The sequence below is a fragment of the Microcaecilia unicolor genome, chromosome 2 (assembly GCF_901765095.1).
Source record: "Microcaecilia unicolor chromosome 2, aMicUni1.1, whole genome shotgun sequence".
Classification (NCBI taxonomy): domain Eukaryota; kingdom Metazoa; phylum Chordata; class Amphibia; order Gymnophiona; family Siphonopidae; genus Microcaecilia; species Microcaecilia unicolor.
In genome coordinates, this window is record NC_044032.1 from 245,345,796 (window position 1) to 245,372,709 (window position 26,914).

The 26,914-nt window shown below is 46.5% G+C and overlaps 1 protein-coding gene across 2 annotated transcripts in view; it reads right to left on the bottom strand.

Moving 5' to 3' along the window:
* Positions 1-4,290: 4,290 nt before the first annotated feature.
* The window catches only part of ABHD17B (abhydrolase domain containing 17B), a 62,264-nt gene continuing 39,640 nt past the window's right edge, over positions 4,291-26,914 (bottom strand). For both annotated transcript variants that reach the window (XM_030193861.1, XM_030193862.1), the window contains exons 3-4: positions 18,121-18,300; positions 4,291-5,022 (exon numbers count right to left, since the gene is read on the bottom strand). In XM_030193861.1, the coding sequence (XP_030049721.1) occupies positions 4,803-5,022; positions 18,121-18,300 (400 nt within the window). In that variant the 3' untranslated portion in view covers positions 4,291-4,802. The remainder of the gene's footprint in view (positions 5,023-18,120; positions 18,301-26,914) is intronic.

Consider the following 26,914-nt stretch of genomic DNA (forward strand, 5'->3'; position numbering starts at 1 on the left):
TGCAGGGAGAGTGCACAAACCCGTCTCTTAAGGGTTGGCAGAACTCTAGCTTGTAGCCGTCTCTGATGACTTCCAGCACCCAAGTGTCTGAAATTACCCTGGTCCACTCGCCCAGAAACGAGGACAGGCGTCCTCCAATCTGCACTGGGCCATGGACCAGGGCCCCGTCATTGGGTACGAGACCCTGGGGGAGGACCGGAGGACGCACCTCCGGGACAGCGGTCTCTGCGAAAGGAATGCTGCTTGGGGGACAAGTTCCTCTTGAAGGAAGAGGGGGCAGAGGAGCCTGACTTGCCCGGGCGATACCGACGGGCTTCCTGAAACCGTCCTTTGGAGGAACCGGGGCGAGCACCACTGGCCCGAGCCCTGACCTCTGGTAACCTCTTGCCCTTAGACGTGCCGAGATCGGTCACAATTTTGTCCAGCTCGACCCCAAAGAGCAGCTTGCCTTTAAAAGGCAACTTAGCCAGGCGAGACTTAAGAGGCGTGGTCAGCAGACCAATGCTTCAGCCAAAGCCGTGCAGAGACTGTCTGAGCCATACCTTTAGCCGAGGCTCTCAAGACATCATACAGCAAGTCTGCCAAATAAGCCAAGCCCGATTCCAGGGCTGGCCAATCAGCCCTCAAGGAAGGATCCGAGGGGGAAGCCCGCTGCACAATCGTCAGGCACGCCCTGGCCATATAGGAGCCGCAAACTGAGGCCTGCAAACTTAAAGCAGCCACCTCGAAGGACGACCTTAAGGCCGCCTCCAATCTTCTGTCTTGGGCGTCCTTTAGGGCCGTGCCACCTTCCACCAGCAACGCCGTTTTCTTAGTCACCGCAGTGATTAAAGAATCCACGGTAGGCCAAAGAAAGGCCTCCCGTTCACCTTCAGGCAGAGGATAGAGGCGGGACATAGCCCTAGCCACTTTGAGGCTCGCTTCTGGGACATCCCATTGAGCCGAAATCAAGGTGCGCATGGCCTCATGCACGTGGAAGATTCTAGGCGGGCACTTCGTCCCCAGCATAATGGCGGAGCCAACAGAGGCTGAGGGAGAGACGTCCTCCGGAGAGGAAATCTTCAAAATGCTCATGGCCTGCACTAACAGGTTGGGCAAATCCTCTGAGCGAAAGATCCACGCTGCAGAGGGGTCATCCGCTCCATCCGAGCGGGAATCAGTCTCCTCCAAGGAATCCCCAAAGGACCGTTGGGAGAACTCAGATACGCTGCCCTCATCCACATCAGAAGAGACAGAGTCCTCTAGGGCCTGGAAATCCACCCGAGGGCGTTTGCTTCCGGAGGCCTCAACCCCTTTATCAGACAAGGGAGCAGGGGCAGCGTTTTGCATAAGGAAAGCCTGATGCAGCAGCAAAATGAACTCAAGGGAGAAACCCCCCAGACTGTGCACTTCTGCAGCCTGGGCCACAGCCCTAGACGCACCCTCAACCAGCGCTCGCGAGAGCAGGGGAGAAACATGCTGTGCATCCAAAATGGCGTCCGGTGCGAAACTCCGAGAAGGAGCCGCGTGGGAAGAACGGCGCTTAACTTTGGCTGCTTTTTGCCGTCGCCCGAATCAAGGGCGACCATAGTATTAACGTCTCCCACCTCGAGGGCAGCCCAAGAAGAAGCTGTCCGAGCAGAGTGGCCGGCCAAAATGGGGGGGGGGGGGGGGGGGGGGGGGGGGGGGGGGCGAGCAGCGGGGGATGGGCGTTTATGGCGGGAAAAACCGCCGCACCGGAGGAAGAACCGGGACACTGACCAGCCTCCCAACTGACGCCCAAAAAAGGCGATTCAGGTTTTGAAACCCCCGCATCCCTGCTAGATGCGCACACGCGGTCCGGGGAGCGATTCTTCGCGCCCTCGCCCTCCGACGCCATAGGCCACGTGGAGACCGATCGGGTAACCCACTGCCCGCTACAAAAGGTAAAAATTACCTGCTTCTTGCTCCAAGCTGTAACGAACTGGTGTCCCAGTGAGCAGCTGCAATAAACGTTGAAATAAACGCCCTTAAAGGACGTCCAAATTTTTTTTTTTTTTAAACGGAGCCAGCGGGAGGGGGGGAGAAAAGGAGGGACCTGGCACCACCAGGTTTGCACTTGCTCAAGAAGAGCCCTCAACCCCAGGTACTCAACAAAACCTAAAAATTAGGCTTGGAGACCTAGCCAGAGCTGCTGCTGTGTGTGACCACCACCTGCTGAGATGGAGAACATACTGAGGAGTTTCCGGCAGCACATGACCACATATAGGGAGGCAAAAGGATTGCTCTCTATCTCCACCTGGTGGTAGATGGACACAACCCACCAGTCTATGGATTGATCAGCATGATGATATGGAATGTGACCCACCTGCCTGTATTGTAAGCTGTGGTGACCTGGCTGAGTTACTGTAAAAGTGAGTAAAAGTTATACTGTATGGCTAGGGAAGAGCCAAGAGTGCATGCAAAGGCTGTAATCTGGAACAAGCCAGGAGTTGTGTGACAAACTGTACTGTATAAAAGTATGGGTACATTGGCATTGTTTTGCTAAGCTGTGCAAGAGTACTGAACCGCTGGTGTTGCTTAACTGACAAGAGTGTTGGAGGTCAGGCTGGAGTTAAAGCAGACCCCTGGATTAGAAGTGAAGAACTGTGTTTGGGGCATGGTAACCTTGCAGCTGCAGCTTGGGTTTTTAAGCCATCGCTGCTAAACCACAGATTATCCTTGCTATGACCTGGTCCTGTGAGGTAACAGGACCGAGAATATTTGTTCTGTAAATAAACCTCTTATGTTGCACTTATACCTCCTGTCTGGCTGCGCTAATGGCTGCAGTGCGGCAATACTGACAGTCCATTCAAAGTGAATGGGTTTTGTCGGCATTAGCATAGAGCAAGCTGCTAATGCGGCTTAGTAAATAGGGGGGTTGGTGTTGCATTTATTTAGGTACCAATTTTTGTGTGTTTGTTTTTTGCCCCTCACACAGCCAGTTCTGGCACAACAGGGCCATGGCGGGCACTTGTATGTGAATCCTGGGTCAAAACATTTTTATTTAAGAAATATGCTACTTTTTAAACTGGTTTATATGATTCCCAGAGGTTTGTTCTGGTTTCGTTGGCGATTGTGACCTACTTAGAACTGAAAGGTAGTAGCGGGATACAAGTCATGTGTTAATGTTAACCAATAGAACTGCTTTTCTTCATAAGGTCTGCTTCTCTTTCCGTGCCACGTTGTATCTAGCAGACCATTTGAATTCTTGTTTTCTCACAGAAGTAATGCTGCAAAGAATAAAACATTTTTTTTTTTTTTTAAACTGATGCACTTGGGACAATTTTTTTTTTAAGTTCTCAGAAAAAACCCCCACATGGTTAGAATACAGTTTACTGTTTAGCACAACACTCAAGATAATACATTTAAGAAAAAATTCTACATGACCATCTCAGACATAACCACAGAGGACAAGAAAAGATGAATAAGGCCTTAAACATTAACACAGTGTGTTTTTGAACATTCAAATTCAACTAATGTGTTAATTCATTTGCATTTATTATCATTGAAAGTTTAAAATGTAGGCAAAACTCATCTGAGAAAAAAGGCAACTTACAAAAATGTTACTACAGTCATACAAAATATGAACATTCTTTGTAACCTCCTCTCACAGAAGTATATTAGAATGGTAAAAAACCAAAATTAAACACAAAAACCCTTCAAGGTCCCCCCGCCCCCAAGAAAAAAACCCCTAAAGTTTCTACATTTAAAAAACAAATGTAATTCTGAAGGAGGAGGAACACAATATGTGAAAAAACTAGAAAAACATTCAAGTTTTTTTTTCTGCAATCAAAGGACTGCATTGACGTGCATTCAAAGTTTAAAACAATGTTGTATATAAAGTATTTCTTCAAGCTTTATACATCTTAGTGGTTTTATATACACATTGCAGACCAAATGTAAATATTCTAACATACATGATGATTTATGCATACAGAGCTAATCAGCTAATTTAATGGCTGGACTCAGCTCTACACATGAATACTAAATCATGCATGTTAAGTGGCTGAACGAGGCCCAAGTATCTGATTGCCTATTCCGATACTTAGCCTTTGAATAACACTTGCACATCATAATTTAGTGTGTCCAGAATTTCATTGTGTTTACAGCTCAATCAGGCAGGAAGATTAGATCATATCTTAATTCTTCCCATTCCCACATTTTAACATGGAAGATGCACTATACTTACAAAACATGTAAAAAATAAAATAAAAAGTGCTACACTCATTTAAATAAACATCCTTGTTTTGATCAGACTCTGTATAACAGACTTGACCAATTCCAGTGAACTTCTTATATGCTCTTAAGTTTACTAGAAATTGCTTACAATTTCAAATCATGGCTATTGGCAATATATAATTTAAGATATACAGTCTTGGGGAGCTGACATTTTAGTTACAATTAAGCAACATAATACATCACAGTAAATTTGAGATGTTTAAAAAAAAATAGAAACTTATGTTGTATGCCGAAGTATTTGGCAACACTTTGTAGCATTTGATTTTACATAATTAAGATTTCATACAGTACTGCTTCATGTTTGTTTTGAACAGCTAAAAAAAAAAGTTTTACACAATAAGTATATTTAAACTACACAAGCTTGACTGCATGATAGTGTTATTTCCAGTTAATATACTGGTATTAAAACCTTCATTACTAATGTTCACAAATCATTACCTGTACATTTTCAAGGCAACTGACCTGATTTGCAAACAAAACCTTCAGGTTTTATGATTTTAATATGTACTATGGCTTGCAGCCTACCAATGAAACAAAACATAGCAAGCAAATTTACATAGTGATTACAAATTTACTAGCTCTTGTGAAACAAACTGTTTTAGTCGCTCAAGGTACTGTCCATAAAGCTCCACATCATTGTGTCCAGCTCCTTCCACCCATAGAGGTTCTACTGGCCTTTGACAGCGCTCAAATAGTGCTAGACCATGTGAAAAGTCAATCACTTCATCTTCAGTTCCATGGATTATCAATACTGGAGACGTTATCTTCGAAATTTTATCTATGCTATTAAATATTAAAACAAAAAAATATCCATTATGACTCCAAATATTTACTTCAAGCAGCAACATATGAAAAGGCAATATGATATCTTAGCTTCTTGTATAGTTCATCAAACAAAGAGATGTGACAGCAAATATAGACCTTAAAGTCCATCTAAACTGCCCAATTCCATTTTTGCTACAGTTTCTTTGGTGCTCCTCTGAATTCATGCTTATGCCATGTTTTTTTCCCCAGTTCTGCCACTTCTTGTTTCTACCTACTCAAGACTGTGCACCACCTTCTCAGTGAAAAATATTTGCTGATGTTGCTCCAGAGTCTACTTCTTGAAGCTTCATTCCATGACCTATTGTTCTAGCATTCTATCCTCTGAAAAATATTTGCTTTCTAGCCATTACTATTTTTGAGGTATCTGAATGTTATTTATTATATCCTCCCAATCTATCCATAGGGTAAAATAAACCATTTGGTTCTCAAGAAACACGTCAAGCAAATGGATAGACAGACACTTAACTCATTACCAGACAGGTAGGGATGAAAAGGGAATAAAATATTATGTTGACTGACAAATTAATCAACTCCCTTTAACGGGTATTCTTCCAAGACAGTAGTCTAATAAAATATGGATGGGTTGAGTGACTAAAGACCTTGTGGAGTACCCTACTCATATTTCATAAACTTCACACACAGATAATGAACTGATTCCATCTATTTGAGGATGCAAGAAATTAAGATAAATGTTTCAAAAAGATGTGAATAGGTTGTTAAATTAGAATATCACCTTCTGTTGACTGCTGTAAGTTATTCATTATCAACTAGAAAACTCCTGTCATTCATTGTTTTAATCATATGTATCTAGTTGCTAGTCAAGTTACATCACATGGGTACATTAGACCTTACCTGCTAATTTGTTTCCTTTAGTCCCTCCGGACTGGCCCAGCATATGACTGATGGGTTGTGCACACCTTCCAGCAGGTGGAGACTGAGAAAAAAACTGTGACTCTAGCCAGCCAATAAGAGCCCCTGCCAGCTAGAGACCGATCCAGTAACAAAGCAGAAGGAAATGACAGAACATATATATATAATCTGTGCCACCAAAAACCTGAGCAGCCACCAGCACTTTGGCAATATAGGTTGAGTGTCTGCAAACATAACATGGTCCTGCAAAATAGGACTCGTTATTAAACATATATATACACACACACACACACATATATATATATATATATATATATATATATATACACACACACATATACATATATATATATATACACACACACATACACACACATATACATATATCTATATATCTTTCGTTTTTCTTTTATAAGTAAACTAACAACCAATAATACAGCTCCAAAACCGCATAATGACGAAACATAGAACAAACTGAAGGGAGGGATCTGGGCCGGTCCGGAGGGACTAAAGGAAAGCAAATTAGCAGGTAAGATCTAATTTACCCTTCCTTAGCGTCCCTCCTGACCGGCCCAGCATATGACTGATGGGAAGTAAAGCAGTAAAATTATGGGAGGGAAACCAGCAGCCCCGCTGACAAAACACGCTCCCCAAAAGCAAGCTGCCGACGACTGAGAACATCCAAGCGATAGTGCTTTGAAAAAGAATGCAAAGACGACCAGGTCGCCACTCTACAAATGTCTTCCGGAGGTACCAGAGAACGCTCTGCCCAAGAAGCTGCCTGACCCCTCACAGAGTGAGCCTTAACATGTTCTTGTACAGATTTCCCGAAAAGGAGATAAGCTGAAGCAATCATCTCTTTAAGCCAACAAGAAATAGTGGGCTTAGAAGCCATGAACCCTTTGCAGGAACCTCCAATCAAAATAAACAAACGATCAGATCGCCGAACGACATCAGTAGACTTGATATAGTTTTTCAACACCCGTTTGACATCCAAACACTTCAAATACTGCTGCTCTTCAGAACCGGAGAAGGAACCTAACACAGGCAAAACCACCAGCTGAGAAACATGAAACCGAGTCACAACCTTGGGAAGAAAGGAAGGAACTGGCCTTAAACTACCCGATTACATAACTCCAAAACCGGCGATCTACACGATAATGCCTGTAACTCTGAAACTCGTCTAGCCAAAGCAATGGCCACCAAAAACACTGTCTTCAGAGTCAAATCCTTCAGAGTACAAGACAAGGGCTCCAAGGGAGGTTTAGTAAGAACCGAAAGCACCAAATTCAGATCCCAATGAGGAAAAGAGGTGTGAGACAGAGGATGAAGAAGATTAACTCCCCTCAAAAAATGCACATCTGGATGACTAGAAAGAGACTTTCCTTGAACACAACCATGAAAAGATGCCAAAGCTGCAATCTGCATCCTAAGAGAAGCCAAAGCAAGGCCCTTGTCAAAATCTCGCTGCAAAAAATCTAAAATTTGCGGAACCGTGTATGAAAAGGAGAAAAACCCATCTCCTTACACCACTCCTCAAAAATCCTCCAGGTGTGCACATAATTCAAAGAAATAGAACGGCGCTGAGGGCGAAGCACAGTAGCAATGACCTGAGCCAAAAAACCTCTTAGTCAGCTTAGCCCTTTCAAGAGCCAGGCCCGTAAAACAGAATCGATCCGGATCCAGATGAACGACTGGACCCTGCGACAACAGATCTCGCATGACTAGAAGTTGGAAGGGAACATCTACCAGAAGATGCCGAAGGTCGGCGTACCACGGCCTGTGGGGCCAATCTGGCACCACCAAGATCAGACGTCCCTTGTGAGCCTCGACCTTCTGAAGACGATACCCTATCAGAGGCCACGGTGAAAAAGCATACATTAGTCCAACCGGCCAAGATTGAAGAAGAGCGTCTACGCCCTGCACGTTGGGATCCTTGCGACGACTGAAGAACAGAGGAAGCTTCGCATTGCCGGCTGAGGCAAACAAATCCATCTCGGGCGAACCCCAACAACTGACCAGCTGCCGAAACACTACTTCGTTTAGTGACCACTCTCCGGGGTCGAGCTAGTGACGACTGAGAAAGTCTGCCTGAACATTTAGTACCCCTGCCACGTGAGCCGCTGAAATAGCTACCAGATGGACCTCTGACTACTGAAGCAGAAGAGACGCCTCTCTCTCCAACGGCAGGCTCCTCGTCCCTCCTTGTCGACTGATATATGCGACCGCCGTGGCATTGTCTGACAGTACTCGGACTGCTCGGCCTCTGAGCAAATGAAGAAAGCTCTGAAGCGCCAGACGGATCGCTCTGGTCTCTAACAGATTGACTGAAAAGGACGTTTCCTGGCGAGACCAGAGACCCTGAGCGACCTGTCCCTGACAGTGAGCTCCCCAGCTCTAGAGACTGGCATCCGTTGTTACCACCATCCAGCTGGGCTGCTCTAGCGGCATACCCTTGGTCACGTTGGCCTCTTGGAGTCACCATCGAAGACTGGTCCTCACCTGGAGCGAGAGTGGTAACCTTTGAAGAAGCGAATCCGTTTGGGACGACCATCTCGACAGAAGAAACCTCTGGAGGGTCCTCATGTGAGCCCTGGCCCAGGGAACTGCTTCGATTGCTGCCATCATGGATCCTAAAACCTGAAGATAGTCTCTTGCCGACGGGACGGAAACTGTGAGAACTGACAAATTTGAGTCTGCACCTTGAGAACACAAGCCAGCAGAAGAAACACACAATCTTGCTGCGTGTCAAACAGAACTCCCAGATACCCCAACAACTGAGAAGGCTGAAGACGGCTCTTCTGTACATTGACTACCCAACCTAGGGACTGCAAAACTTCTACTACCCGAGCTGTCGTCTGAACACTCTAGTGATATTTTGCCCGGATCAACCAATCGTCTAAGTAAGGATGGTCCAAAATGCCCTCTGTTCTGAGAGCTGCAGCTACAACTACCATGACCTTGGTAAACGTATGACGGGCCGTTGCCAGGCCAAAGGGAAGAGCCCAAAACTGAAAATGGCGACCCAGCACCGCAAAACGAAGATAACGTTGATGCGCTGGACGAATCGGAATGTGGAAATAGGCTTCTGTAAGATCGAGTGAAGTCAGGAACTCTCCAGACCGCATCACAACAATGACGGGCCACACGGAACGAGGGCATTGAGAGCTTGATTCACCGCCTTGAGATCTAAAATTGGTCGAAAGGAGCTCTCTTTCTTGGGAACCAGAAAGTAAATGGAGCGGTGGCCTTGCCGCTGGCTCCTCCAAAGGAAATGGACAAATGGCCCGAAGGTCCTAAGAAACAAGATGGCAAGCAATCTGCAAAATCCAATGTGGCCCGAAGGTCCAGAAGCCTGTTGACAGTATCCCTGACGGCAGCAGCCTTGATACGAGAACGGCAAGGGGAATCCACGAAAGCATCTGACAAAGGATAAGCAAACTCTAATGCGTACCCTTCTCGAAGAACCTCTAAGACCCACTGATCCTAAGTAATCTGGGCCCACCTCTCTTGAAATTGTGCCAGCCGAGCACTCACTGGAACCAGAAGCTGGGCCCGCAAACCTTCATGGTTGAGGATGGGAAGAGGAGGCAAAGGAACCTCCTGCCTCTCGCCCCCCTCTACGAGCTCCTCGAAAGGACCGAGTCCTTGGAGAAATCTGGCGCGCTGTCCCTGAACAACTCTGCCTGGCCGAAAATGACGAAAATCCCGGCCTCTAGCGCGACCAGAGAAAGAGCCACGACCAACCCTAGGACGATCCTCCGGCAACCAAGGAACTTTAGTTTCACCCAAGCTATGCAGCAGCTTGTCTAATTCTTCTCTAAACAAAAAAGAACCCCTGAAGGGAAACTTACTAAGCTTAGACTTAGAAGCCACATCAGCCGACCAACCTCGCAGCCAAAGCGTACGACGGGCTGCGACAGAAAGAGCCATAGACTTAGAAGAAGCAAATAATAAAGAGCATCAGCCAAAAAAGCTGAACCCATTTCCAGCTTTGCCACCTCATGGTCAATAGCCGAAAGATCACCTGAAGTCCGGTCCAACACTCTCTCTGACCAGCGGAAACAAGCTCTCGCTACCAGAGACCCACAAATTGCTGCCTGCACCGCAAGCGCAGAAACATCAAAAGAATTTTTAAACAAAGTTTCAATACGACGATCCTGGGGATCTCGCAGAGCCGTACCACCATCCACCGGAACCGTATTATGCTTGGTAACGGTGGAAACAACCGCATCCACTACGGGGGGGGGGGGGGGGGGGCACAAAAGGTCCTTATCTAAGTCAGGAACCAGATACAGCCGAACCATAGAACGAGCAAGCCTAAAAGCAGAATCAAGAAACTCCCACTGAGCCTGAATAATATCTCTAATATCCTGATGGATAGGAAAAGACTTACCTGCTCTGCAAATACCCTTGACCAACAAATCCACCTTCCTGGGCTCGAACACCTGAGGATCCTGATCCTCAAAACGTAAGGTAGAAGAAACCTGCGAGATAAGCTCTTGAAGATCATATTTATGAAAAATTCTGACTACCGAAGAATCTTCTCCCATAGGAAGAGATTTCTCACCCTCTGATGTGCGCTCTAGCCCCTCAGCAAACTGTTCCTCAGGAGAAAACACCTCCTCATCTAAGGCAGGCATCTCCGGATCTGGAAAATAAGAAAAATCTTGTTCCTCTTCAAAGAACCTGAAACACTTTTGAGCCATAGAAGCACCCTCCATAAACACCCCTGCCAGGAGGGACCATAGCTCTGTGCAAGAGAAAGGCTTGGTACATCTGTACTACAAATTCAAGAGGAAAACCTCCTTCCCCCGCAGGCAAAACGGCAGCCTGAGAAATAGAAATAGGCTCAGCAGGCAAAGGAGCCAGAGAAGTAGATGACGACGAGGCATCCAAGATGGCGGCGTTTCACGACAAAATCGGCACCAAAGCGGGAGGGGACGCAACCACTGACAAGACACCGGCATCGGGCTCCCCAGATGGCGAAACTAACTATTTCCCTAGCCCTGCACTCTGGTCTTCCTTAGCAGTGCAGTACTTACAAACCCCACTTGCACCGAGCCCCCACCAACAAACAGCGCTTTGGCAAAATTTCTCCAACATCGGGGAAAACAGCTGATCAACAAAACAAACCGCGAAGGAGCTACACTGCTCAGTTTCTTAAAGAAACAAACCCAAAACGGCTCTGCCAAACCAGCAGACCGAGGGGTCCAAAATTTTAACTTCTCCTTCTAAGTGGCTGCCTCTCCCCACCTCCAAAGCACCTTCCTTGAGGACCTTGAGGAAACTTTTCTCTTGTAGCTGCATCTTTAAAATGCCAGCAATAAAATCTATTGGGAAAATTTTTTAAACAGCCAGCAAGCAAGAGATAACGGGGAGGAATGGGGGGAGGGACCCGGCCTCCCGAGTGTAGCACTCCCGAGGCAATAAGAAGCCCCCACGGACCTCTGCCTCTACAGCAGGTTTTTTTTTTTTTAAAGGCACAGATGACAAAAACACATTAAAAAATAACCAGACAATAAGAATTAAAGAATTAAGCAATAAACAACTGAGACTAAAGGGCTCACCGCCTTCCACCTGCTGGAGATTGAGCTTACTGGATCTTTCTCTAGCTGGCAGGGGCTCTTATTGGCTGGCTAGAGTCACAGTTTTTTTTCTCAGTCTCCATCTGCTGGAAGGCGTGCACAACCCATCAGCCATATGCTGGGCCGTTCCGGAGGGACGCTAAGGAATACTCGTTTGGCAAGTCAAGTCTTATATAAAAGTTTGACCTGAATGAGTTAGTAAAAGGGCTGAAAGAGAAAATGATTGGAACTCCCTGGCTACAGTCCCAGAGCGATGTATAGGCTTACACCCTGGAGCGGTCCCTAGAGGTCGAGGACCTCTGGAAGCCCCTCTGCGGCAGCTCCAGAAGACAAAGAGGCTGTGCCTCTCCCATATCCTTCACAAACTTCTCCAGATCCTCCCTGAGTGGAGGAGTAGCCTAGTGGTTAGTGCAGTGGACTTTGATCCTGGGGAACCAGTTCAATTCCCACTGCAGCTCCTTGAGACTCTGGGAAAGTCACTTAACCCTCCATTGCCCCTGGTACAAAATAAGTACCTGCATATATGTAAACCACTTTGAATGTAGTTGCCAAAGCCTCAGAAAGGCGGTATAACAAGTCCCATTTCCTTTAAAGAGCCTAAGAAAATTATTTTAGGTGCTTTTTTGTTTTATTCATGCATAAACAGATTGTAAGTTATAATTTTAAGCTTTTTTCCCCCAAAGTGGTCAGAAGGAACAAGAAAAATAAGGAATATCAAGCTATACTGGTTCATAATTCAGGATATTATAAAACAAAACGTGGATCACTACTGGGACTATGTAACCTGAAACAGCAAAATACAATACAGACACACAAATATGTGTGAATACACCCTTCGATAACTATAAGGGTAAAGAAAAGGGTGCAGCAAATGCTAGGCACTAAGTCACCATGGCAACTAGAAATTTTCTTTGGTACCTGAGATTTCCACAGCTCTTTAATTTGCAGCTCCTGCTGCAATTACTACTGAGTGTCTTGTTCTCTGCACTATGTGGCTCTGTGCGACTCTGAGCTGCACAGTGGAGGAACTCTTGCTGGTCTCACAAGACTTGACAACTCACGACCAATGCAACAGAGCCACACAGCGCAGGGAGGAAGAAGATAATGCTCCCAACAGATTACCCACAACTTAAAAAAAAAACTTTAATAGAACAAAATTCAAAAATATTGAAAGTGTGCTCAGAATCAATAGGAGAGCTCAATATGGGTATAAATACCCTAGATCACAGGACTCAAGACCCTCCAGTGTTTCAGCCGTTGCACACTTCAATCACCAAGGTGTAATTGTGCTTAAAAACAGTGCAAATATCCAAATCTGTTCTCAAATCTCCAAGAAACCAATCTCTTTTAAGTCAAGATCAAAGGAACCAACGTACTTACCTTGCAGAAAGGTTGCGGGATCCCTGGAGTCACTTGCTTTTTTGGGGTCCATGAAAGGAGCCAGACTTGAATGATCTGGAGGAACTCCCAGGCTACAGGCCCAGAGTGACGTATAGGCTTACACCCCTGGAGCGGTCCCTAGAGGTCGAGGACCTCTGGAAGACCCTCTGCTGCAGCTCCAGAAGACAAAGAGGCTATGCCTCTCCCATATCCTTCACCAACTTCTCCAGATCCTCCCTGAACAAGCAACTCCTCCTAAACAGGACTTCACTGAAAAGCTTCTTGGAGGCCACGCCTGCAACCCAATCACAGAACCATAGCCAGCGCTACCCCACAAGAGATGTGGTATTGGACCAGGAAGAGAGGCAGACCAAGTCATAAAGAACGTCCACTAGGAAAGCCGCCCCAGACTCCAGACAAGAAATTCCTGGAGACTCCGCCAACTGCTGTGATCAGAGCATGGCCCTAGCCATGTAACCGCCACAAATAGTATCCTGAACCTTAGAAGTACAAAAGGAAAGGCTGATGAAACTGCTGCTCCACTCACTTTTCATGCTGCTTGTGGAGAGCCAAGTCCCCCTGAATGGGGACCACCGTCTTCTTGGTGACTGTCAAGTCCAGCACATCCACCTTAAGGTACACCCAGTATCTCTACACCACCTCCTTTTGGGTGGGGGGGGGGGGGGGGGCACAAGTGTACAAATGCTCAAGGGCTCTGGCCCCCTTGAGATCCCCATTGAGCATGGGCCACGTGGAAAGGAAACTGCTTCAGGGATCCTGTGAGACCCTCCAACAGCGAATCCTCCTCATAGGGATCCACAAAGAGAATCTTCAGCATTCCCAGAGCTTTAGTAACCTCATCAGTAAGATGGGAAAGCTACTCTCGCCTGAAGAAGCAAAAATCACATGCAAACGTTCCTCTTCCTACTCTTTTGGGGGAGGATTCTCCAAGTTGGGAGTCCAAAGGAGACTGAGTATACGAAAGCTCCTCCCCAAGCCTCTGGGAACACAGCTGGGGTGTCAGGCTCTCAGAAACCACTTGGTCCCCTCTAGAGCCGGAAGGCCAGCATCTGCCTGCAGCGCTTGCTTAGCCAATGGGATTAAGCTTGAGAGTCAAAAAAGCTAAGGCCCCTAGAGGACACCCCCCCCCCCCCAAAGCAGACCAGAAGTGGGCAGAACCATGCCCCCCATTCCCCCATGGGGTCTGCAAATTCTGCTGGAAAAAACCCCCAAACAAACTCAAAACAGCAAGCGAGGAACAGGCCTGGCCGATCAAGTGCCACTGTGGAAAGACGTACAGAAGTGTTGACTCGGGTCAGGGCAGGAAAAGCGCGCCCAGACCAGCAGAGCCTGACTCCTTTCTTCTGCTGAAGGCAGCAGGCACTTTGGCATTCGCCCAAGTTGCCATTAAATCCATCTTTGGCATAGCCCATTTCCAGCAAATCAGACGAAACGCCTCCACAGACTGCTCCCATTCTGCTGGCTCTAGGATATGATGGCTGAGAAAATCCGCTTGCACACTGTTTGTCCCAAAATGTGGGCTGCCAGACACTGAACGTGGGTTTCTGCCAACTCAAGAAGGTGACTTGCCTCGGCTGCAAGACAGACTCTAGGTGCCGCCTTGAGGATTGGCGTAAGCCACTGCCGTCGTGTTTTGTCCAAAAACCTTCAGACCGCAGGTCCTGAAATGCCCGTAAGGTGTTCAGGACTGCATGCAGCTCCAGGAAATTGATCGGCTAAGCTGTTTTCATCGCGATCCAAGTCCCCTGCACATAGTGGTGGAGGCGAGCCCCCCCCCAACCATCCACTGTGGTTGCGCAAGTGGCATTCCCTTCAAGAAGTTGAGGTTGCAAAGCCACCAGGCCATACTGTGCCAGGCCTTGGGCAACCATGGAAGACGGCACCAAGGAACTAATAATCCTGACAGACCGGTGACTATCGGCTCAGCAGCGAGGACTTTACAGGTCGCATGTGCGCCCTAGCCCACAGTACTATCTCCAGGGTCACAGCCATACAGCCCAATATCTGAATGTAGTCCTAGGCTCTGGGACTTGACAACTGCAGGAAGCTGGAAATCTGAGAGTGGAACCTGTCCCTCCGCTCCTCCAGCAAGAATACACAGCCCAGTGCCATGTCGAAGCGAGCTCTGAGGTAGTCCAAAGTTTGAGAAGGAACCAGACGGCTCTTGGGAAGGTTGATGATCCATCCCAAAGACTGCAGCAGCGCAATTACCCGGTCGGTGGCCATGCGACTCCCATGTACCAAGTCTGCTCATATCAACCAATCATCCAGGTAGGGATGGATTCTGATTTTGTCCTTCTGCAGAAAGGCCGCCACTAGCACCATAACATGGGAAAAGGCGTGGGGAGCAGAAGACAGGCCAAAAGGGAGCGCTCGAAACTGGAAATGGCACATCGCTGATGCAGAGGCCAAACAGAGATATGGAGAAAAGCCTCTGAGATCCAACCCGTCAGAAACTCACCCAGCAGTACTACCACCAGACGGACCACAAAGTTTCCATGTGAAAATGCCGGACCGTAGACTTTGCGAAGATCAAGGATAGGGCTAAAAGTTCCCCCTTTCTGGGCACCATAAAATAAATGTAATACCATCCCGCATGTCTCTCGAGAGGCGGAACTGATACCACTGCCCCCAGATCCAACAGGGAATATAGCGTGGCCTTGACTGCCGCCCTTTCTGAGGAGGTTGCACAGCAGGACGAGTCAGCCAACTCCCGATCCTGTGCACTGAAGGGTGGACCGGCACCCCATCATTGGGAAGAGCAGCCTGCAATTCCTGGATGCATCGAAGTAGCCGTGTGTCGTTTATCCCCTTGAAAGGAAGAATGTAGATGAAACAATGGGTGCTGAAGATCTGCCACAGGGTGACCTGGTCGGTAAAGGTGCACCTCTCAGACGAGGAAGAATGCTGCTAAAACTGGGGGTGCTGAAAATCTGTTCCAGGATGACCTGGTCGGTAACATCGCACCTCTCGGACTAGGCTGTGCAGACCCAGCCTTGACGTCGACCCTTGGAGTACCCCAAACCCTTCACAATCTTTTCCAAATCTTCACAAGAGGATCTGCCCCGAAAGGGCAACCGAGTGAGCCACTGCTTGGATGCCAAATCCGCCACCCAATAGCGCAGCCACAACAACCAACAAGAACAGCCAACACCATCTGACTGGCTGAAGTCCAGACCAGGTCATAAAGAGATAAGCCAAACCAGACTCCATGTGGGGTACAAAGAACCCCAACGCAGAACCCGCATCAGGGTCCTGCTCCAGACCACTAAGGCATGTCCTGGCCGCATATGAGTTACAAATCAAGTCCTGGAGAGCCAGCATGGACACCTCAAAGGTACACTTGAGGGAAGCATAGTCTTGAACACTACTCCCCCTTCCACTGGAAGTGTAGTCTTCTTGGTAACTGCCATTATCACAGCGTCAACAGTTGGAAGGACAAACTTATCAGCCTGGTCTGTGACCACTGGATAAAGAAGGGCCATCGTCTTGGACACCTTGAGGTTCCCTTCAGGGTCTGACCACTGAGCTGAAAAAAGCTCCTGAATGGCCTTTTGTACTGGATATGCCTTAGCAGGTTTTCTCATGCTGGCCATCTTAGGATTGACTGAGGTGGCTCCCTACAACTTCAGGGTCAGCAATATTGGCTGCTAAAGCGTTAGAAATGAGAGACGGTAGCTTGTCCCCATGAAACACATGAACCGCAGTAGGGTCACATCAGGCTCCTCCTGCACTAACTCGCCCTCCTCCAAATCATCCACCTGAGAGGGGCGGAGAGAGTCCATGAACAGCACAGCAAGAGAAAGTGAAGGGGTGCAGGGGCCCAATGACATTACCTCCGTCAGGGAGGCGACTCGCCTCCTCTTCAGAGCAGGGTCCTCCAGAGAAGAGACACCAACAGCCCCCAAAATTCTCAGCAGCACTGCCTGAGGGCATGGAAAAAGCCTGAAGCTGGGACTGAGGAAGGGAACTCTTTTAACAAGTAAGCCTGACAAAGCAGAAGTACAAACTCCGGGGAAAACCCCTCCCCAGAGTTCCCAATGTCTGAGGTCTCCTGAGAAACCACCATAGAAGACGAGGAAGGCCCTGCAGAGATATCGGTAAGATCCGCCAAACCGCATAAAGGCTCAGAAACCGCTATTAGCTGACTGATGGGAGCCACGTCTTGAGTAGCAGATAAAATGGCGCACGAACCTGAATCTTCAGAGTAGGAAACTGCCGTCTCCGCATCGGAAACATTACCACCAGGCAAGGAGTCCAAGCAGCCCGCCAAGCACAATTCCACTGCAGATCTTCTATTCTCGCAGCGTGAGCACCACTTGAACATCTCTGCTGCCATAATCCCTGACGCGAACACCGTGGGGGGGGGGGGGGGGGGGGGGGGGAGAAGACAACCCCCCCCCTCCCCCCCCGAACAAGGCACTCACCAATACCACATGGTCCGGGTAGAGAGAGCAGCCCTCCATAAACAGACAGGCACACAGGCTAAACAAAGCACAACCCATGGGAAAAAACCTCAAAACAAAACAACAATAACGTCTGTGCGTCCTGTTCCCGCTCTCTCCTTTAGCTCCCCCCCCCCCCCCCCCCCCCCCCCACTGCACAGCTACCCTGGCGTTTTTTTCTTTTTTGAAGCGGTGAGGAAGTTACAGCTAGTAGCAAACACTGAGGCAAGGGGACACAGAGTGAAGCAGGGACCCAGAATCAGGTATGTCTCTAAAGATGACACCAAGCAGCCAATCACCCCCCGGACTCAACTAGCCACTACTAGCCCAGGAGTAGCCGCTGAGAAGTTGTCCACCACTTGCTGGAGACAAGAGATATACGGTTGATGGGGAGACTGGCTATCCAGTATCACTCCAGTTAGTGATCTATCTCCACCTGCTGGTAAACGGATACAACCCACCAGTTACTGGATTCGTCTGCTGCCTGCGTTAAGGAAACTCCATTTCCACACTCAAAGTTCAGTTAGAACAAAAGAAAACTCACATATGCCACTACTGAAAAGAAAAAATGAAGATGGAGTGCATTTTGAAGGAAATCTGATGAGGCAGCACAACTCATTAAAATGCAAGGCTCAAAATAAATGGACAGAAATATAAAAACTGAAATGCAGACTGAAAAAGTACATAAAGACTCATTTCCCAAAACATTTTCTTTTTATGTATGAATGTTTTCAACTTCTAATTTTACTCACTTGGGGAATGCATCAAAGCAGTAAGTTTTCTTTGTATCAGGGAATGCAACCCGCATTCCAGAGGTCAAAGGAGAATGGAGAATAACAGCAGCACTCTCATATCGAGCAGCAAGATCCACTGATGGAACTGTTCCTATGCTTTGGCCATAAATAATCACATTTTCAGGGCGAATGCCGTACCTTAAAATCAAAAGGCAGAAAAATCTGTTTAATTAATAAAAAAGTATAAGGCCTGATAATTCACTTTTTGTCTTCATTCTAAAGCAGCAGCAAAAGATCTTTTAAAACATCAAAGAAGGGGAACGATAAATGTTTCCATACCCATTTCCCACACAATGGTTATTCAAAGAATTCATCAAGAAGAATCAGACCCTGATGTTAGAGATATGGTCTGAGATGAAAGGAAATATTTATTGAAAATTGCAACTCCTTAATCAACATGCTTGGATGCAATTGCTACCAAATTTATTTGTCAGACAGGAGAATGTATATCAAAACACCAAGTGAAGACCAAGATATGAGCCCTTGCAACTGATAATGTGAGTAATATGGAGCTGCATGGCAAATTCAGGCTACATATCTTCTGGTAAAGGACATTTTAGATGTTAATTATAAAGATAATATGGGAAAATTAGGTTCTTACCTTGGTAATTTTCTTTCCTTTAGTCACAGCAGATGAATCCATTACGAATGGGTTGTGTCCACCTACCAGCAGGGGGAGATAGAGAACACTGAAAACCATAGTGCCTCTAGGACGGCTAGCTCCATCTGCCTCTTAGTATTTTGAAGCTTCCAAAGCAGTGTTAAACCGCAAAGTAGCATAACAGGAACTTTCCTCACAGCGAACGAACGCCCCAGAACAGGAGCAACAACACAAAGGAGGGACGAACTGAACCTCCTGTAACAGAACAGTAAACAGAAATCCTGAAGACTGTTTTCCAACTTCTCCCAATGAGGGAACATGTCTGCAGGAAAAACTGAACACAAAACAGAGTCAATCAGGAAGGGATCATGGATTCATCTGCTGTGACTAAAGGAAAGAAAATTACCAAGGTAAGAACCTAATTTTCCCTTCCTTGTCATCAGCAGCAGATGAATCCATTATGAATGGGATGTATCAAAGCAATCCCTAGGTAGGGCGGGAACAAGCCACACCATGCGCAAGAACTTGTGCTCCAAAAAGCACGTCCCTCCTGGCAGCCACATCCAGCCTGTAATGACGGGCAAAAGAGAGCTTAGAAGCCTAAATAGCTGCACTACATCTCTCTTTGAAGAGAGAGTGCTCCCGTCTCAGCCCAAGAGGAAGAAATTGCTCTTGTGGAATGTGCCTTAAAGGCGTCAGGCGGAGGCCGGCCACATAGACATGCAGAAAAAAATAACTTCCTTAAGCCAACGAGCTACAGTGGCTTTAGATGCTGGAGACCCTCTGCGAGGACCTGACAACAATACAAAAAGGTGATCAGAGGTCCTGAAAGCAACAGACATCTGCAGATACTGCACTGTACGTATCGCTACTCCGGACTCTGAGAATTGCAGAAATGGGTCTCGACAGGACAGTGCCTGGAGCTCAGACACCTGTCTCGCCGAAGTAATGGCCACCAAAAAGACTCTTTAGAGTCGCATCCTTCTCCGAAGCTCGCCTCAGCGGCTCGAAGGGCGAACACTGAAGAGCCTTTAATACTAGCCCCAGGTTCCAAGCCGGACAAGGAGCCCGCACGGGAGGACGGAGCCGCAGCACCCCTCTAAGAAACCATGCAATGTCCGGGTGCGCAGCCAGGGAGAGGCCAGTGACCTTCCCCTGAAAACATGCCAAGGGTGCCACTTGAACACACAGGGAATTGTAGGCCAAGCCTTTTTGTAAACCATCCTGCAAAAAGTCAAGAATAGGCGAGACAGAAGCCCGCATAGGCGTGATCGCTTTAGAAACACACCAAGCCTCAAACTGGCGCCAGATCCGAACATAGGCAACGGAAGTGGAATGCTTGCGGGCCTGCAAAAGAGTGACGATGACCTTGTTAGAATAGCCCTTGTCTCTCAATTGCGCCCTCTCAATAGCCATGCCGTAAGACCAAAGCGGCATGGATCCTCCATGGTCACTGGGCCCTGCTTCAACAGGTTCGATACCAGAGGCAAGGGAAGGGGAGCCTCCACCAGCATCCGCCGGAGGTCCGCACACCACGGCTGCCTGGGCCAATCCGGGGCAATGAGGATCACCACTCCTTGAAGCAGCTGAATTCGCAGGAGTAGCCGCCCTATTAAGGGCCAAGGAGAACACATACAGAAGGCCCGGGGGCCAGGGTTGAGCCAAGGCATCCAACCCCGCCGAGCGAGGATCTCTCCCATCTGCTGAAAAAGGATGGGACTTTGGCATTTGTGCTTGAAGCCAAAAGATCCGCTACTTGCGTTCTCCATTTGGCACAGATCTGAAGGAACACTTCGTCTGCCAGTTTCCAATCCGCAGGGTCGATTTGATACCTGCTTAGAAAATTGGCTTGCATGTTGCTCTGACCTGCTATGTGAGCTGCTGACAGAAGCTGTAGATGTAGCTCAGCCCAGTGGCATATCTGAGCGGCCTCTGCGGCCAGTGCCCGACACTGAGTGCTGCCTTGTCGATTTATGTAGGTCACTGCTGTCGTGTTGTCTGATAGAACTCTGACAGCCAGTCCCTCCAGAGTCTTGTGAAAGGCCAGAAGAGCCTGAAATATCGCTCTCAGTTCCAAGCAATTGATGGACCACCCCGTTTCCTCGGGTGTCCAAAGTCCCTGGGCATAGCTTCACTGGCAATGTGCTCTCCAGCCCTTCATGCTGGCATCCGTTACCACCAGGCACCAATCGGGATGCGCTAGCGGCACTCCTCGCTGCAGCATGCTGTCTGAGAGCCACCACTCCATGCTGAGCCGGGCCGCAGGGAGCCACGCGAGTCTGCGTTGATAATCCTGGGACATAGGAGACCATCGTTTAAGCAGGGCAATCTGCAGAGGTCTCATGTGAGCTCTCGCCCATGGCATCACTTCCAAGGTGGCCGTCAACGACCCCAACAGCTGGACAAAGTCCCAAGCTCGCGGGCGAGGCATCCTCAGGAGCAGACGGGACCTGATTCTGAAGCTTGCACCGCCTTTGGTCGGGTAGAAAGACAAACCCCGAGGCCGTGTCGAACCGTACCCCCGGAGGAGCTGAGTACCGCTCTTACCGCCAAGGACAGAGTCCACGAGCTCCGGTCACACTGCACAGTCAGGAAAAGCCTCAGAAATAGCAGCGCTGAAAAGAGCTTTTTTTTTTTAAACGCTGTGAGGAAAGTTGGAGACAAACAGCTACAGAGGCACTCTGGAGGCAGAAGAGAGTGGGAAAGGCAGGGAAAGGGCGAACCTATATGTCTGCATCCACACAGGGGGGACGGTAAGGCAGGGAAAGGGCGAATCTATGTGCCTTTAAAATGGGCTCCACTTAGCCACAACACCGCTGCTACAACTGGCAAAAGCACAGGAGCCACCCCAGGCAGAATCCTGAAGGAGCTGAATAAGCTGCGTCCAACCCTGCTGGGAGATAGAGAAATACTGAGAGGCAGATGGAGCTAGCCATCCTTGAGGCACTATGGTTTTCAATGTTCTCTATTTCCCCCTGCTGGTAGGTGGACACAACCCATTCATAATGGATTCATCTGCTGCTGATGACAAGGAATGTCAAACTCCAAAGCAATTGCAAACGTATTAAACATTTATTGCTGGTAATCAGATTTTGAAAAAAAAATACAAGCAAACCAATATTCAAGTGTAGGGATCAACTATAAAGTGTTTATATATTATGCAGTGTACAAAAGACCCATTTACAGAGTGCCTCTATAGAAAATACCTGATTTTACCATGTTTTGCTGTTCCTAATAACTGGAAAGTTTTCACCTCATGACAAAAAACAAACAAACAAACCCCAGAACAACAAAACGTGACAAAGTAATGTGTAGTTCTCAGAATCTCTTGCTGCTAAACAACCAATCTGAAAAGTGAGATGCAATGTGACAGGTCATCTTTGTCCAAAATCACTGGTAAAACCATTGTGTACCAAAATAATGAAGATCAAATAGCTCAGATTTGCCTTAGCTGGTTCAGAAATTGAACTAGTAAGCAGCGTCTATGATCTTGCTCATAGTTAAATAAAAATAGAGGTGCTGCAATGGCATCAGTAGAAGAAAAACTGAGTGGAGGAGTGGCCAAGTGGTTAGAGCACTGGTTTTGACATAAAGAGGTGGCCCCGGTTCAAATTCCATCGCTGCTCCTTGTGGTCTTGGGCAAGACACTTAACCCTCCACTGCCTAAAGTACAAACTTTGATTGTGAGCCCTCTGGGGACAAGGAAATACCCAGTGTATCTGAATGTAACTCACCTTGACCTACTACTGAAAAAGGTGTGAGCAAAATCTAAATAAATACATAGACAGATCGACCATAACAGTGTATCATGTACCGCTTTTTGAATCAGTACCAATAGTTTTCATTTGTCTTTGAAAGAAAAGACCTCATCCAAGTTAACAGCTTCCCTTGTACCCCCATGACAACTAATAGCTGATCTACTATGTTAAGTGCCACACCGAGATCCAATAGTACATGCAAGGATTTTCCCCTTCCCTACGTGTAACAGCAATTTAAGTACTATAATGCTGCTTAAACCCCAACTGATTAATTGTGAAGACCATCCTGCCTCTTCACAAAATACTGTAACTGAAGCAACATAGAGCTCTATTTATAAAAGGTTTTATGAGAGCATCAAGAATAATCTTGAAAGAGAGAAAAAAAAAAAAGACTGATATGAATATAGAAATAAGAGATCAATAAATATAAGCTCAGCAATCAAAGCCCACAATCTGGAGATCCAAGATGTAAGGGAAAAATAAAGATTTAAGATGAACCCCATCTTATAAAAAGAAAGAACCTTCAGAGAGGCTAAACCAATGTATAGAGCACCCTAAGAAACTAATAGCAAGTGACTAAACTGCTAAGTTTAACAGCCACTACTATTTTAAATCACTTAAAAAACCATAACTGAGGGCTCTAAGAAGTAGAAACCCCTTGATATGTTACCAGGCATTTGCAGGGGAACTTGAGAAAAATACCAAATGCAAAAGACTAGGTCTCATCAGAAGAAACAGTTTTCTGTTCTGAGTGACAGAAGCCACATCAGGACAGATATACAGTGCAATCCGCTTAAGTGCAAGGGTCTGGGACCAAAGAAATGCATGCAGTTAAGAGTGTGCACTTAACCGCTGTGACCCAAAGAAGCTTGACATCTGATAAACATATGTACAGTACTATTATACGTACAGTATACAGTCTCAGTTAACTGACATTAGGCTGGCTTGAAGTAATCATAGTCCTCTGTACACTCTTGGGTCTGTGAGTTCCATAGACTACGTCTGCCAGACGGTAAAAACTGTCATAGCATTGACATCCAGTGGCCTCCAGATAGGCCCGCACGGTGTTGAGACTCTCCAGCGCTCTTGCAAAAGTGACAGGAGGAGGTTGTTGAATTTCATCAGCATGTGCCTCGCTGCTCATTTCTTCATCTGTTCCATCAGCCGTTGTTGCCTGCATGTAGGAGCATATCAACATCAGTGCTGTCTTCAGCTGTTTGTAGATCGTAATCAACAGCTACGTAGCGATGAAACTCCTCTTCAGTAAAACTGGACAGATGTCAATAACCTCTTCATCTGACGCGTTTGCAACAGCTGCACCTGTTTCGTCCCTCTCCTTGTAGCAGTTCACAATGGTTGCCTGTGTAACATGATTCCAGGCTTTTCTCTCCATATGTAGGGAATCCAAAAGTGATAGATTACAAGCCAGTTCAACAGCACGTTTATCCTTCCCGGTCTGGTCATCCATAACGCTCATCAGATGACGTAGCACAAGAGCCCAATAATGTTGTTTGAAATTGGCTATTATGCCCTGATCCATAGGCTGGATAAGAGAGGAAGTGTTTGGTGGCAAGAAGAACACCTTGATGTTAGACAGCCTGACATCATCCCTGTGTGCAGCACAGTTATCACAAAGCTGCATAATCTGACGCTTTTGTGACCGCATTCTAGTGTCTAACTTCTTTAGCCACTGCTTCCAAATTTCCCCAGTCATCCATGAATTTGCGTTAGCGTCGTATGACACAGGATGTCGCTTAACTTTCTTGAAGCAACGGGGTAGTAGAGACCATTTTCGTCAGCATTGAAAATGTCACGAGGTGCAAACTCGATCAAGATGGTAGGAAGAACTGAAACAACCCAATTTTCAGCACCAAAGTCATCAGCATCTTGTTTTTCACCATGCTGTTTCTTGAATTTTATGCTGTTCCTTTCCATCTTTCCAATCATCCAACAGTAGCTTTGAATTCAGTCAGTCCAAGACTTTCAGCTAGCTGGTTAGCTTTCTCCATAAGCAGTGGACCACTGACAGGAAACTGTCTGCTTCTGACTCGAGAAAACCACCGAAGAAGAGCATGTTCTACCTCCTCAGCTTTTCCCGCCCGTTTTTGTTTCTGTTGTGGATTTGTATTGTTTTGCCAGTCTTCCAGAAGCTGGTCTTTCTGCTTCAAGACACGTGAAATTTGACTGGGATTGACACCATATTCTTTAGCAATAGATGCTTGACTTCCTTTGTTTTCTAATTTTTTAAGAACTTCTATTCATTCAGCCAGTGTTAAAGTCTTACAGTTCCGCCGCCGCGATGACAACCCCGGTGCATGCTCCAACAACATTCTTTCCCCTAATCTGCTGGGGCACTTAAAGAGGAGGTAAATTTGAAATCTCGATTGTCACACGCCAATTGGCTTCCATATTCCATGCACGCGCTTATGCGGAGTCTTTCCTACACAGGAGCGGTCTTGAACAATGCAAATAAGCGAATCTTGCACTTATCAGTGGTGCGCTAAAACGAAGTTTGTCCCCATAGAAATTGATGGTGCCTAAAACGAGACCGAAGTACAGCATGCAGTTAAACAGAGCATGCTCTTATGCGACGTGCACTTAAATGGAGTGCACTGTATTTTCAAACCCAGGAAAACAGAACAATGTCTAATAAGAACATTCTTTCTCCTGAAATGGAGACAAAATACTTCTGAGAAAATGGCAGAAGAGCTTGTGTTAGCACCGCAAGAACTTTAAATCAAATATCTCAAAATTTTAGAGTCAAGTGGCTTGGAAGCATGCTATTATTACACCTCTTTTGAAGAAGCCCACCTTGGATCGGACTGATCCTAATAATTATTGGCCCATTTCCAATCTCCCTTTTTCCAAAGTTCTGGAGAAAGTAGTTCATGCCCATGTTACCTCTTTTCTTGATTCTTCATTAGCTCTACACCACTATCAAATCGGGCTTTAGAATGCACCACAGCACTGAAACTCTTTTAGTGGCTTTGCATGATTTGATCAGAACCTCCTTAGATCAACGCTCTTCGGTTATTCTCATCTCACTTGACTTTTCTTCAGCCTTCAACTTTGCAGATCATATACTTCATAGACTGCAATCCATTGGTATTTCTGGGTCTGTCTTGCAATGGTTTCAAAGTAACCAACCGTACGTGTCAGGTAAGTCATAACTCCAACTAGGTGTGCCACAGGGTTCTGTTTTAGCTCCTACTTTATTCAATGTTTTCTTGGCTCTGATCCTCACATTAAGTCAAATCACCATCTTCCTTTCTGTTATGCAGATGATATCCAGATTCTCTATCGTCTCCCTGCTAACAGTACTGACGTCACTGACCTTAACATCTGCATGGCGGTCTGATAATCATCTCTTTCTCAACACTAAAACACGAGTCTATTCACTTACCAACACCCTACATTAGGAATCCTGATACATTACCACATCCAGCCCTTTCTCTTCCTATTATTTATTTGTTACATTTGTATCCCACATTTTCCCACCTATTTGCAGGCTCAATGTGGCTTACAATTTTTCCGTCATGACTTATGTCATTTCAGAATACATATACAATTGGTAATATATATAGAACATGAGTGTTAAGTAACAGTCTAATAAAAAGGAGAAAAATATACAAATGGTATATTGAACATGGATTGTATATTAAAATTAAACAATACAGATTCTCCCCTTTAAGGATTCTGTTAAGATTCTGGGGGTTCATTTTGACATCTCACTTTTCTGGACCAGATCAATGCAGTTATAAAAGCTTCCTTCTTTGTACGCCATATGACATGATCTGTTCTCTTTTTTTCACTCTCAGCCATATGCTCTCTCCTTTCCAGTCTAGTCATCACCCATCTTGATTACTGTAACTCTCTTCATACTGGACTTCACCTTTCCTCTCTCAAACTGCTCCAGCTGGGTCAGTCCACAGCCATTTTTACCATTCAAAACCATTTGATCACATTTCACCTTTACTTTAGGCAGAACACTGGTTACCATTTTCCACACAGACACAGTATAAGCTTTGTATTCTTGTCTTCAAATCTCGTTCTCCGCCATCTCCTATCTTTCAAGACTACTTATACCAGATGACCTACATGATCTCTTTGGTCCCCTATTGCTAATACACTTTACCTTCTGCCACCCTCTTATCCGCCTCAATGTTACTACTGCTTTCAGTTATATTGGTCCACAGCTCTGGAATTCACTTCCTGCTCACCTGCGCTTAGAATCCTCATACACAAAGTTTGAAATGCTTAAAAAACACGATTTCAAACTTGCATATCCTACTTCCTGCCAACTCTGTATGCTTCATTTCCTTCTCTTTCTGTTCTCTCTCTCTTTTATGCATTTACTGTTTTATTGTAAACTGCATAGAAGCCATTTTTTTGG